Below are 14709 nucleotides of genomic sequence, written 5' to 3'. Positions count from 1 at the left end.
AGGACCCTTTCACCAGTATTTTTTCTTGAAATAATTGAGTTTGCTGGAATAAACTACTCAGCTCAATATTTTTCATCTCCCTCTAATACAAATGTATTTGATTCCTATAAATCTGAGTGAGGTCAGTCAGGAAATTATACATATTTGTTTTCCACAGGGCATATGAGCTATTAAGTCATGTTGCATTTATTATAGATCATGTTCGCTAGTTGGCAAGATAATTTGAATGATTGAAAACAATATTTTAGAACATGTAGCACTAGGAAAACAACCAGAAAGGAGAATTGAAGCAAAATCTTCCTTATGATAAATATTTTAAGTAAACAAAATATCCTGTTGTGATTCAAGTACATATTTGCATTAAAATGCATTTAAAATAGCATTCAATATTATGCATACTGTTTATTCTCATGGTTCATATGCGTTTATATATTTCCTTCTTATATATTTATATCACTTAATCATTACATTTGGATCTCATGTCATATGTGTATATATATTCCCATTATATCTTTCTTCCAGCCTCAACTATGTGGATGTTTTCTTGGCCATGTGCCATTTTAATTATTTTGGCTTTTGCTGGTATGGACACAGTAGCAAAGACCACACCGCACCCCAAATTTATGAAGAAATCTGAGGGAAAAGAGATGCCGAAGGGTCTAAAGCCGTCCAGTGGCCCACCTCCAGAAGAAGAGGAAATTCCTTTCACAGAAGTGGCTGAAATGGTGGAACCGACCCCCAACCCCCCAGCCCTAGATTCTGCCTTCGGTACTGCCACTCTCTTCCCCTTTGAAAACTTCACTCTTGACACGGCTGATTTTTTTCTGAATTGCTGTGATTGTTGTTCATCTGTCCCAGGGCAAAAAGGAGAACCTGGAGAGACTGGAAAGCCAGGTATTTGAAAGTGCATGAAGTCATATTACCTACCTGGATGTTCTTGGAGTTGAGAGGTGGATTGGAGGTAGAATTGTCCCAAAGGTTTCTACATTGTCCTGCAAATGGTGACAGGGTCTAGGTGTAACACTGTGACAAATGCAAATGGGTGCTGTGTTGCCCAGCCACATGTGTGGCTATTAATAAAAATAAACATAGGGGCGCTTGGGTGGCTCAGTCGGTTGAGCGTCCGACTTCAGCTCAGGTCACGATCTCGCGGTCCGTGGGTTTGAGCCCCACGTCAGCCTCTGGGCTGATGGCTCAGAGCCTGGAGCCTGCTTCTGATTCTGTGTCTCCTTCTCTCTCTGCCTCTCCCCCGTTCATGCTCTGTCTCTCTCTGTCTCAAAAATAAAATAAAAATGTAAAAAAAAACCAAAAAAACAAAAAACATAAACATTAATATTAAAAATTCAGTTCCTCAATGACACTAGCCACATTTCCAATGCTCAATAGCCACACGTGGCCAAAGACTACTGTATTGGGCGGTACAGATACAGAGCATTTTCATCAGTGCAGAAAGTTCTATTGGACAGCGCTGGCTAGAGCAGAAACCAGGCTCCCAACCCCAGCCCTGGCACACAGTTCTTCACATTACAAACTTACTGCCAGTACAGTCTTCTCGTTAATGGCTGATGTAAAAAGGGTAAATGAAAATTCTGCCGGCTAGTTAGAATGTGTCTTGACTGATGGATTTCTGGAGTGCTATTTGTAGTTAGGATTAGAAATGGCATGTCTGGGACGGGGAGAATAAGGGGCAGGATTCAGTTTGCTCTTCATTGAGATTCCAAGGCAACACTGTATCCTTGCCCAACAATGTTCTCCATGGAACATAATGGTTACATATTTCAAAATTTAAGATATCTTTAATATATACATTATGCATATACTGAGTTTTACTGTAATACATTTCAGCTTTTACATGTCATATAGCAGAGAACTCAGGTAAAATTGAGAGAGGAGTGTCAGTTTAAAATTCGCTATTCCCTGAAAAAATGACATATATATATTTGTTATGTCTTGCCTGCAGAACTTAAAGTTATAAAAGCAGAAATTGTGCACCCTCATTAAGCTTTTTATTCATTTCATCCTATAGTAGGAACCTTTTGGGAAATGTGATCAATATTCATGCAGAGCTGGAATTAAAAGGTAGAGTTGCTGGGCAGTGGTCAGGGCATGAAGATTTCTGGATTGCTGAAACATTATTGGAAATGCAATGATACCGAGAAAATCACATTTACCAGAATTCCTCTTAGTATCATATCTGGCTGGTGAGCTGCTTGAGGGTGAAGACCTCCAAGGGCATGGTCAAGTAAACACAGCTGGTTGCTAAACTGTCTTCTAAGGCTGTAGGTCTGTCACATGAGAGCTTTTGTTTCACCCTTTGGTAGATTAGCTGGGCAGTTCTCAGAGCTCAGTCTCTCCTCTAAATACATAGGACAAACATTTTGGATGTATGCCAAATTATTTGCCTGCCTGGGGTGCTCATATGTTTTAGTCTGACCAAGTCAGCACAGGGCAGAGTGTTCAAGAGCTCAGAATGTCTTGTCTATCATGGTCCTACCTTTGGGAAGCGTCATTACCTAAGTCTCAGTTTGCAAAGTAGTAGAAGTGGGGGGTGAGTGGCTGGCTCAGTTGGTTAAGCATCGGACTTGGGCTCAGCTCATGATCTCGTGGTTCATAAGTTTGAGCCTCGTGTTGGGCTCTGTGCTGACAGCTCAGAGCCTGGAGCCCGCTTTGGATTCTGTGTCTCCCTCTCTTTCTGTGCCCCTCCCCTGCTTGCGCTTGTGCTCTCTTTCTCTCTCTCTCTCTGTCTCAAAAATAAATGAAAATCAAAAAAAAAAAAAAAAATTAAAGGGTGCCTGGGTGGCTCAGTCAGTTAAGCATCCGACTTCGGCTAAGGTCATGATCTCATGGTTCTTGAGTTCGAGCCCTGCGACCAGCTCTGTGCTGACAGCTCAGAGCCTGGAGCCCGCTTTGGATTCTGTGTCTCCCTCTCTCTGCTCCTCCCCTGCTGATTCTCTTTTTTCCCCCCTCTCTCTCAAAAATAAATAAACAATAAAGAGAGTAGTAAAATGGGATAAGAATAGTACCAACTTCATGGGGTCATCAAGAGACAGAATGAGGTAATACACGTAAAGACTCACTGTGGTACCTACTGGAATAAGTGCTCAATAAATTGTGTTTGTTTTTCCAGTTAGCTGTAGTAGGAGTCTTTTCCTCTTCTCAGCCTAATAGGGTCTTGTTTCTGAGGTTCATAGATATTTATTCTACTGTTTCAGTGTTTCAAAAACGCTGTTTGGTTAAAGAGTTAGAAATCTAGCATAAGAGGGACATTAAACAAACTTGAAAATGACAATAAACCCTCTCAAACCCAACTATTTTATTTTATTATCATTTTTGTAAACTTTATTTGTTTATTTTGAGAGAAAGTGTGTGGGAGAGGCAGAGAGAGAGGGAGAGAGAGAATCCCAAGCAGGCTCTGCACCCCCAGCGCAGAGCCCAATGCGGGGCTCGAACTCACAAACCTCGAGATCATGACCTGAGCTGAAACCAAGAGTCGGACACTTAACTAACTGAGCCACTCAGGCGCCCCACCCATTGTGCTCGTCTTTCAGTTTCTTAAAAACACCATGGTCTTTTTCCGAAATGCTCATCTATGCATTTTGGGGTTGTTTTTTTTTTTCTTTTTTTTTTTTTTTTGTCTCAGAAAATCCTAATTCGTTCATTTGTCATTTTCCCAGGGATGTCTCCTCTGATAGCATAAATTAGGTTCTTTTAGCACAATCTATAATGGGACCTTCCTGTTTTCCTTTGCCTCACTAGATGTAATGTGATAATTTCTGCTTATTGGTGTGGTTATTGTTCAGTGTTTATCTCTCCCAGGCTCTCAGCTCCACCAGGGAAAGAGCAGCTGGGATGTTGATAGCTGATTCTTAACACCTCGTATGGTGCTTGGTGTCTAGGAGGCCTCAGCAATACTTCCTGAAAAGATGCATGAGTGAATAAATGAGAAAACCAAAAATGCTAGGTGTTGGGTTTTACTTCCAATTAGAGAGTGTGGTCCATGTGAGGTTAAGAGCCAGATAATCATTTTGTCCTTGTTGTTTGATATGGCAGTGCTTCCCTGAATCGTTTCACTGCTGCCATGAATCCAGTGACAAGGACTAATGGGCTCAATTTATCTATTCAGGTGGCACAAAATTATAAATCAGACAAAAATATTGTCCTTAGGATTATGTAGTTGTTTTAGTCTTACCCGGATTTTATTATTAAGACTCTGACAGTTATTGGTCTCAATGAAATAACGCCTAAAAAATTTTTTTTTTCCAGAACTAATGAATTTCAAAAGAGATTTTTTTTTTATCCTGATGGTTTTAAATCTCATTTCCAGGTCTTAAGGGAGAGGCTGGTGGAATGGGGATCCCAGGGCCACCAGGAATTGTTGGACCCCCAGGTCCAAAAGGCCAGAAAGGAGAGAAGGGTAGGTACTTATATCCATTTCGTGTCAAAACTCAAGAAATGTTCTGTATCGTTTTTCAGGAGAGCAACCTGCTACGTAAATACCATATTCTTGCAGGTGGATCAATTTTTAAAAATGTAAAAAACTTGGTAAGGCATATTGCAAGTTATATTCGATATAAAAATGTTAACTTTATAAATAGTCTATTGAGGGACTTTAAACTTTTCTGGTAATGTTTCTCTCTTTCTCTCCACCCTCCCTCCTTCCCCTCCACACATGTAGGCTCTCACGCATCTTGTCTTTTCTTCTTTTTAAGAGAGAGAGTGAGAGAGCAAGAGAGAGAGAGAGGGAGAGCGCAGGCACGTGAGAGCAGGGGAGGGGCAGAGGGAGAGGGAGAGAAAGAATCTTAAGCAGGCTCCACACCCACCCAGAGCCTGATGCGGGGCTCAATCTCATGAACATGAGATCATAGCCTGAGCAGAAATTAAGAGCTGGACACCTAACTGACTGAGCTACCCAGGCACCCCTCACACATCTTTTCTATGTCTTGTTGGCCACACAGCTGACCTAGTGACTGGGATCCTGGGGAAGGATCCTTTCCGGTATACTCCTGAGTGAGCTCTTCCTAATTTTGTATTAGATAAAACTAACTAGAGCAGGCTATAACCCTATAGAATTATTCTGTTTAGATGGATAGCATCCTTACTAAGGAGAACATGACATCCTTTTTGGCTCACTCCAATCAGGAGTGGAAAGAGCACTGAATTAAAATGGAAGAAATCAAGCTTGTAGCAATGACCTTGTACCAGTCACTTTACCTCATCTGGAAATCAATGGGGAATAGACTAGGTATTTATTTATACCCTATTTACTATCAGAGAAGATTTGTGGTTATGTGTGCTTTCATAGATCTTTTCCGGCTCAGAAATTCTGTAATTCCATAGATCTATCAGCCAGGGGAAATCCCTGGTTCTCTAAGTGCTTCAAGACATTGAGGGAAGGTTATAGATTCACCGGGACATTTAAAAATTCCGCAGTGAATACTACCAGCCTGTAGAAATACCATCTATCCATCAAGTTAAATGTTTTAGCCTCAGTGTCACATGTCAAAAGACCTAATATCATCTATACATCACCCTCCACATGGCTGAGGAACTGTCTAACTCATTTCTAGTAGAATATTCAGTGAGGTAATTACTCCAAAAAGATGCTAAGGTAAGAAAGAGCTCCTTCACAGTTGTCAGTTGTGCGATTTTCATTCTCGGAAACATTTAATCCTTTTGTGGCTGAATTATGTTAGCGGAAAGCCCTGTGAAATAAAGATGAGTGATGAACCTCCCCAGTGATTCATACATTTTGGAAGCCAGACTTCTGGAAGTAGAAGAAAAAACAGGGAAGTATCATAAGATAAGGTTCTTAAGATTACACTTTGATGAAAGATCAAAAGTAGAAATTCATCCAGGCAGTCTCTATAAAGGGGCAACTCTACTTTCTTTTTATTTCCAGACTTAGCTTGGACTCTTGGTTAAGATTGAAAGTTAAAATAATAAATGAGTTGAATGACTGCATTCTGGTTCATCACAACCTGATTAAGTAAACTCAATGTAAGCAGTTAAATTGAACTTGAGAACCAGAATAACTGTGCAGTAAGGCTGGTATATGAGTATTGACAAGGACGGGGGTTAGAATAGTCCTTCACTTCCATTCAGAGTTGGGTTCTCTCCAAAGGGATACAGATATTCTCCTGATGGCCTATGGGTTAATTTCCAAATTGTAAATTTTATGTGGAATGGTAATGGAAGGGGGTCAGCTACTTAGAAAACTGCTGAGCAGTTTATGTGGGATTTCTCTAGCTGGTCTTGTGAAATTTGGTGGTGTGGGGAGTCTCTTCTCACGATTTGTAATTTGACATGGGATTTCTTTTTCCCTAACAAAAATAAAATAAAAAAACAAAGTAAGTCAGAGAAAGACAAATTTCACATAATTTCACTCATATGTGGGATTTAAGAAACAAAACTGATGAACATAGGGGAAGGGAAGTAAAAATAAGATAAGAAGGGAGGCAAACCACAAGAGACTCTTAAATACAGAGAACAAACTGAAGCTTACTGGAAGGATATTGGGTGGGGGGATGGGCTAAATGGGTGATGGGCATTAAGGAGGGCACTTGTTGGGATGAGCACTGGGCGTTGTACGTAAATGATGGATCACTAAATTCTACTCCTGAAATCATTACTACTCTATATGTTAACTAACTTGGGCTTAAGTTAAAAAAAAAAAAGAAAGTAAAATTTAAAAATTTTCAGCACATAAGAAAGGAGTTATATCTATAAAACCAAATAAATAAAAATTAATAAATTAAAAAAGTAAAAAAATATTAGTTGTATCATAAATAATATGGTTGGCAAACTGATGCCAACCAATGTTACATACAGTCATGTTTGACTGTATACGAATTTGTAAACTTTCATACTTCAGTTTCTTCTGTGATAAAAAGTGGTAAAAATATCTGTTCTATCTTTCTTGAGGGGAGATGCTATATACTTCTGTAAATGAAAAATGTTCCCATTGATGAAATGTGCTCTGTTATTTGAGTCTCCCTGTTATCCAAGAGGCTATGTTAATATCAAATGAGAATTAATTTTGAATTTAAAAGGTTGGATTAATTTTTAAAAATTATTTACTTATTTTTTTATTTTTGAAGGAGAGAGAGAGCACTTGAGCACATGCACACACACGAGAAGGGGAGGGTCAGAGAGAGTGGGAGAGAAAGAATACCAAGCAGGCTCCATGCTGGATGTACAGCCTGACTCTGGGCTGGATCTCATGACAGTGAGATCATAACTTGATGGGAAATCAAGAGTCGACCACTCAACTGACTGAGCCACCAGATTAATTTTTTTTTTTTACAGTTTATTTATTTATTTTGAAAGAGAGAGAGAGAGAAAGCAAGGGAAGGGCAGAGAGAGAGGGAGACACAGAATCCCAAGCAGCTTCCACACTCTCAGTGTGGAGCTCAACGCAGGGCTTGAACTCAGAAACTGTGAGATCACGACCTGTGCTCAAATCAAGAGTTAGATGCTTAACTGACTGAGCCTCCCAGGTGCCCCTGGATTAAATTCTTTAAAAATCTTGTTAAGAACTCGGAACATTACCTGGCACAAAGGAAATGCTCAATAAAAGTTAACTATTATTCCTCCTACTATTATTACTGCTATTATCATTTTCAATAAAAATGAATTTAGTGTGGTTGTACTGTAACAGGAGGGGCCTTTAGCAGGTCCAGTATAAAAACGCATTTTGTGGCACTGGGAAAATATCCCAAAACCTAGATCTTTAGATTTCTTTTCAAACATGAATTTTTAGGGGTGCCTGGGTGGCGCAGTCGGTTAAGCGTCTGACTTCAGCCAGGTCACGATCTCGCGGTCCGTGAGTTCGAGCCCCGCGTGGGGCTCTGGGCTGATGGCTCAGAGCCTGGAGCCTGTTTCCGATTCTGTGTCTCCCTCTCTCTCTGCCCCTCCCCTGTTCATGCTCTGTCTCTCTCTGTCTCAAAAATAAATAAACGTTAAAAAAAAAACAAAACAAACAAACAAAAAAACAACATGAATTTTTACAGTTCTGTGATTTGTCCAAAGAGCATATGAAAAAAATTCCAAACACAATGAAAATTGGCTTTTCCCTAATGCTCTATGTCAAGGACTGTATATTTACATTTTATATTTATATTTGTATTTATATTCACTATCCTGGATGGTTTTTTTTTGTTTAATTTTTTAATATTTTATTTATTTTTGAGAGACAGAGTATGAGTGGGGGAGGGGCAGAGAGAGAGGGAGACACAGAATCTGATGCAGGCTCCAGGCTCCGAGCTGTCAGCACAGAGCCCAACCTGCGGCTCGAACCCATGAACCGTGAAATCATGACCTGAGCCAAAGTCGGAAGCTTAACCGACTGAGCCACCCAGGTGCCCCGGGAAGGGTTTTTGATATGATTAGTTTTAGCTAATTGCAGAATGTGTGCTCTGTGTTATATGGTGGTGACACTCTTTTTTAGGCATTGTGGGGAACATAAAGAAGGGGATATTTTAACTGTTATTCAAGATTCATAAGAAGAAAAAACAAACACATAAATAAGAAGACAAAATATCATGAATTTCATGAGAGATTTGAAGAGCAAGGGGAATGCTGGGGGAAAAGCTGAATTTTGTGCAAAGAGATTGGCACTGTCCCAAATCTTGTTTAAATGGTTCACCATCAACTGGAACAAAATATTGCTAATCGTGCTCAAAAAAATTTTTTCCCATATCGTTTTTCCTTTATCCATTTTGGTAGAGGAAGTGTTGGATTGTAACATGGTTGCAAAATGGATGTTAGTTATGCCATAACTAATATAGTTGGAAGAAAGTTAATCTTGGTGTCATTTTAGGATTTAAGGGGGAACGTGGGGACCAAGGAACAAGTGGAGCCCCAGGATACCCGGGAAAACCCGGAGAACCAGGTAGAGTATAAACTGTATCTATTGCGTTCAGTCATGTGTGCAGCACAGCCCCGAATTTTCTTCCTGTTTGTACTTATGCAGGAGGTAAGACGGACCTATAAATTGCTTTTATTCTCATACTTCAGTGTCCTGATCGCTGGAGTGCAACAAGTGCTGGTCAGGTAGTTTGGAGACTAAATAAAAGCTTCTGAGCTCGTGTCCTCAGTCTAGCTGTCTTTGGGAAAAAGACAGCTTCAGCTTCTCTGCCTGTGAGATTTTGGGTTTGGATGGACTTCGTGGAGATGTAGGGGAATACTTGGGCCAAAACACAAAGGGTAATGGACTACCATGGGTCGCTGTGGTTCTAAATCCTGTTTCTTATCTTAAAAGTACAAAAAAAAAAAAAAAATAGAACTAGATTTATGAGATTTAAATATAGGTTGTCACTCCTTGGTGGCATTAACTCCTCCCCCTGTGAGAGAGCCACAGGATCCAAATGGCACAGCTGTGGCTGAGACAGGAGTTGGGGTTCCAGTCTCAGTCAGTAGGTGTCATTTCTGTTTCGTGAGCTCTGTGGTAATAGCGTTCTGTTCACTGTGATCCTTGAATGTCATTTGAACTTTCTGTTTCAGGTGGCCTTGGTCCTAAGGGGGAGAGAGGAAACATCGGACTGACAGGAGTGAAGGGGCAAAAAGGCTCCAAAGGGGACACGTGTGCAAATGGTACCCAAGGAGATAAAGGAGACCAGGGGGCTGCGGGCTCACCTGGCTTGAATGGAGAGCCTGGGGCCAAGGGAGAGAAAGGGGAGATGGGGGAAAAGGGCTGCTGTGGGGAGTCTGGGCAGAGGGGAGGGAAGGGAGAAAAAGGTGAGGAGGGTCTGAAAGGGGAAAAAGGTAGCAAAGGAGATATTGGAACAGAAGGCAAAAGCGGCCCGGATGGCCTGCCTGGGGCCCCAGGGGATCCAGGAGTTAAAGGAGAAAAGGGAGAGTTAGGCCCTCCTGGTCTTGCGGGGCCTGTGGGGCCAAAAGGTGAGGTTGGGAGCAAAGGGGTCCGGGGATCTATTGGCAAGAAGGGCTCTCGGGGCTTCAAAGGCTCCAAGGGGGAGGTGGCCAGAGTGCTGCGGTCAGCCTTCAGCGCCACTTTATCGAAGCCTTTCCCTCCTCCCAACATCCCAATCAAATTTGACAAGGTTCTCTATAATGACCAAGGGAATTACAGCCCTGTCACTGGCAAATTTAACTGTAGTGTTCCTGGCGCATATGTATTTTCCTACCATGTCACTGTGAGGGGCAGACCCGCTCGCATCAGCCTGGTGGCCCGGAATAAGAAGCAGTTCAAGTCCAGAGAAACGCTCTATGGCCATGAAATAGACCAGGCCTCTCTTCTTATCATCCTGAAATTAAGTGCAGGGGACCAAGTCTGGTTGGAAGTTTCGAAAGATTGGAATGGGGTCTATGTCAGCCCTGAGGATGATAGCATTTTTACTGGGTTCCTTTTGTACCCAGAGGAAAATTCTGGAATTTCACCATAAACCGTGTCTTGAACACTGTAGTTTGGGTTCAGTGGAATAAGTCAGGCAACACAGGTAGTGTTACTAAAAAGAACAACTTTCATTATGTTTTTCATGAGTATAAAAATAATACAGAAAAAATAAGAAAAATATTGTATAACCTAAAGTCAATTACTCTGCCTATTTTAAGACATCACTTTAAAAAATATATTTATATGTATTGGAAACATGTGTCTATTAATTTTGTAGTTAGCTTTTTTCATTTAGCATTATAATGCCATTTCCCATGCCATTTAAATAATATCTGCATATAAAATATGATTGACATCTGTAATTAATAAATATATTCTTACCAAATATCTTGTATCTCTCATATAGGTGTGTGCAACTCTTTTCTGTGTGAGTGTAAGGCTAACAAGTGACACATGATGGGCTGGTATGTCTCAAGAGTTTAGAAACTGTTAGGATTGACTTCCAATGAAATGGAGCTATTCCCTTCTCAGTTTAATTCAAGGAGAATGCACAGAAAGAATGATAAAAAATAGCTAAAATATCTTCAAAATTAATCAATGCAAAAGTTTGCCCATAAAAACCCTGTATTAGGTGGCCATGTGTGTTGGATAAAAGGTAAAAAGTAAGTTTGTAAAAGGGCTCCTGGGTGGCTCAATCAGTTAAGCATTGGACTCTTGATTTCGGCTCAGGTCATGATCTTGCGGTTTGTGGGACCGAGCTCCTCAATGGGCTCTTTGCTGACAGCACAGAGCCTGCTTGGGACTCTCTCTCTCCCTTTCTCTCTGCCCCTCTTCCACACATGCATGTTCACGTGCTCTCTCTCTCTCTCTCTCAAAATAAATAAACATTTAAAAACAAAGGAAAGTTGATAAAGCTATTGCTGAGTCATAGCAAAGATCCAGCCATTCATCAAATTGTTGTGCTTAGAAAAACTAAATGTCCCCCAAAGAGTCAAGAGTAAAATTAAATCATTATTGATCTAAAATTTCAGCCCTTCCTTTCTTCATGGAAGAACATTTAATTTGGATAAATTGTTTGGCTTCATTATCATCATGTCTATACTAATTAATTCTGGTTATTCACTGAACAGGTGGGTATTTGGGAATTCACTTGCAATGTGAATATTCAATAATTGTCAATATATAACAACTTAGCAGCCTCATTTTTTTTTTTTTTTTTAATTTCTTTTTTTCAATGTTTATTTTTGGGACAGAGAGAGACAGAGCATGAACGGGGGAGGGGCAGAGAGAGAGGGAGACACAGAATCGGAAACAGGCTCCAGGCTCTGAGCCATCAGCCCAGAGCCCGACGCGGGGCTCGAACTCACGGACCGCGAGATCGTGACCTGGCTGAAGTCGGACGCTCAACCAACTGCGCCACCCAGGCGCCCCTAGCAGCCTCATTTTTAAAAGAAACTAATTTATTGAATCCAAATTAAATTCGGATCAATGAAGGCGTGTAGTTACATAGATGTGAAAACCTCAGTGAGTCAAACTGGGAAGTGGGTGATAGGCAGCTCTCTGGTCTCGCTCTTCCAGACAAATACACTTTGAAAAACGTGATTCCCTTTTGAGATTTATATGTATATTTAAAATATATTTATTGAAAATATATTCTATCCTCTTATTTTAATGTATATTTTCATGTTGAAAAAGTGAAAAAAAAAAGCTATGGTTTTTAGGACTGACAGTTAACAAATTATCAAAGATGACTAAATTACTATTGTGTGTGTCTGGCTGTTCTATTAATGGGCAGGTGGTATTTGGATGACTAGTAGAGAAAGATGTTAGTGAATTACTATACTTTTATCCTCTAGATGTTATTTTTAAAACTTAAATTTAGCAAAGTGTATGTTTTCATAATTAAGTTTTCCACATAATTCATGTTATTTTTTTTTTTTTCAACATTTATTTATTTTTGGGACAGAGAGAGACAGAGCATGAACGGGGGAGGGGCAGAGAGAGAGGGAGACACAGAATCAGAAACAGGCTCCAGGCTCTGAGCTGTCAGCCCAGAGCCCGACGCGGGGCTCAAACTCACGGACCGCGAGATCGTGACCTGGCTGAAGTCGGACGCTTAACCGACTGCGCCACCCAGGCACCCCTTCATGTTATTTTTTAAAAATTACTTTTTAAAAAACTTTATTTAACATTTATTCATTTTTGAGAGACAGAGAGTGAGTGGGGGAGGGGCAGAGAGAGAGGAAGACACAGAATCTGAAGCAGGTTCTAGGCTCTGAGCTGTCAGTACAGAGCCCCATGAGGGGCTTGAACTCACGAACTGTGAGATCATGACCCGAGCTAAAGTCGGACGCCTAACCAGCTGAGCCACCCAGACGCCCCCAAAATTATTACTTTTTAAACGATATTTTATTTTGAGAGGGAGACAGAGGCAGAGAGACAAAGAGAATCCCAAGCAGGCTTTGCACTGTCAGCCCTATGACCCAGCAATAGCACTGCTAGGAATCTACCCAAGGGATACAGGAGTGCTGATGCATAGGGGCACTTGTACCCCAATGTTCATAGGAGCACTTTCAACAATAGCCAACTTATGGAAAGAGCCTAAATGTCCATCAACTGATGAATGGATAAAGAAGATGTGGTTTATATATACAATGGAATACTACTCGGCAATGGGAAAGAATGAAATCTGGCCATTTGTAGCAATGTGGATGGAACTGGAGGGTGTTATGCTAAGTGAAATAAGTCAGGCAGAGAAAGACAGATACCACGTTTTCACTCATATGTGGATCCTGAGAAACTCAACAGAAAACCATGAGGGAGGGGAAGGGGGGAAAAAAAGCTACAGAAAGGGAGGGAGGCAAACCATAAGAGATGCTTAAATACTGAGAACAAACTGAGGGCTTATGGGGGGGGTGAGAGGGGAAAGTGGGTGAGGAGCATTGAGGAGGCCACCTGTTGGGATGATCACTGGGTGTTGTATGTAAGCCAATTTGACAATAAATTATATTTAATATAAAAATAGATATAAAAATAGAAAAAAATAAAAAAATAAAAAAATTATTACTTTTTAAAAGTTATTTTATTTTGAGAGAGAGAGATGGAGAGACAGAGAGAATCCCAAGCAGGCTTTGCACTGTCAGCTCAGAGCCTGACATGGGGCTCGAACTCACGAACTGTGAGATCATGACCTGAGTTGAAATCAAGAGTGAGACACTTAACCAATGAGCCACCCAGGCGCCCCTAAAAAATTAATTTTTAAAAGTTAATTTCAATTTGGAGAATATTTGCTTAGCTGGGTTAACAATAAGTTTTAAAAATGAACCATGAATAGTACATACCATGTTCAAAAATTGTAATTAGGGTTGTGCATAATGCATTATGATGGTAAACAATTTTGCAAATACTTAAATTTCATCATATAAACAATGATCACTTCTACTGCCATTTCCACCATCTCAACACAATATTCTAGAATCTAGATCCATCTTGAATTTTCTGTGTGGGCCTGCATACATACAAATTTAGAGAGATATGAATTGTTTAATATTTCCAGCCACTAAGCATGCAACTGTTGCAAACATCAGGCAAGTCATGAGTACTTCAAGAATGATGAACAGGAACATGCAGAGAGCAAGAAAATGGATGCTCAGCACACCTGAGATACAATCTTAGGAAGTTGATAAGTTGTATTTCTCTTAATTAAGCACATTCATTGCTCAAACTCTCTTCACACCCGAAAGGAGTATCCATCTCCTATGTTTGCAGCAATACCGCCCATTAGCCTTGATGGCATTTGGAGACAATCACCTTTTATTTGATGAACAGTAGGCAAGAGGTGTGGAGACGAGTTTCCCCAGGGCCCGGAACTGATCGTAATAGGAATACTTATTTAAGACTGCAAGCTGTGCTGTGCTAGAATGGAGCCTTGATCTCTAGAAAAGATGCCTTGGGTACTATCATAAATTTACATGCTGTGTGTTTGTTTTATGCAGAACCCTCTAAAGCATGGAGCTCAGGGCAGGGGCCATTCTTGCTTGGGTCCAAAAACAGTATCTCCATTTCTTCCCCTGACTCCTTCAATCAAAGAAATCCTGTTTAAAAAAAAAAAAAAAAAGTATCATCTTCTCTGCTCATAGCCTTGTAAGGCTCCTGTCTCATCTGGAGTAGATGCTGAATCCTATGACCAGAAAGGGCCCATGTGATGTGGCCCCTGCTTTCCCTCGCACTTTCCTGCCCTCTCCTCCACTCTTGCTCTGGGCAGTGCCTTCAACGCTAATTCCTCAAATTCACCAAGCACATTTCCACTTACGGCTTTGCATGTGCCTTTCTATCCACATGGCTCTTACCGCAGGTAA

At 40.7% G+C, this 14709-nt stretch overlaps 1 protein-coding gene across 1 annotated transcript; it reads left to right on the top strand.

The window, feature by feature from the left end:
* Nucleotides 1–526: 526 nt before the first annotated feature.
* Nucleotides 527–10736, top strand: OTOL1 (otolin 1). Its single transcript, XM_045437119.1, has 4 exons — nucleotides 527–894; nucleotides 4325–4414; nucleotides 8819–8890; nucleotides 9502–10736. The coding sequence occupies exons 1-4, from the start codon at nucleotides 531–533 to the stop codon at nucleotides 10398–10400; spliced, it is 1425 nt and encodes a 474-aa protein (XP_045293075.1). The 5' UTR covers nucleotides 527–530; the 3' UTR covers nucleotides 10401–10736.
* Nucleotides 10737–14709: the final 3973 nt, after the last annotated feature.

Source organism: Leopardus geoffroyi, chromosome C2, assembly GCF_018350155.1.
Source record: "Leopardus geoffroyi isolate Oge1 chromosome C2, O.geoffroyi_Oge1_pat1.0, whole genome shotgun sequence".
NCBI classification, from domain to species: domain Eukaryota; kingdom Metazoa; phylum Chordata; class Mammalia; order Carnivora; family Felidae; genus Leopardus; species Leopardus geoffroyi.
Note: the sequence above shows the minus strand (reverse complement) of the source record. Positions and strands in the feature narration are given on the sequence as shown.

Excerpts from the sequence above, each read along its gene's own strand:
- OTOL1 (XM_045437119.1), top strand. The coding sequence starts at position 531 with ATGTGGATGTTTTCTTGGCCATGTGCCATTTTAATTATTTTGGCTTTT. Across the intron at positions 4,415-8,818 it reads AGGCCAGAAAGGAGAGAAGG|GATTTAAGGGGGAACGTGGG; the intron begins GTAGGTACTTAT and ends GTGTCATTTTAG. Across the intron at positions 8,891-9,501 it reads GGGAAAACCCGGAGAACCAG|GTGGCCTTGGTCCTAAGGGG; the intron begins GTAGAGTATAAA and ends TTTCTGTTTCAG.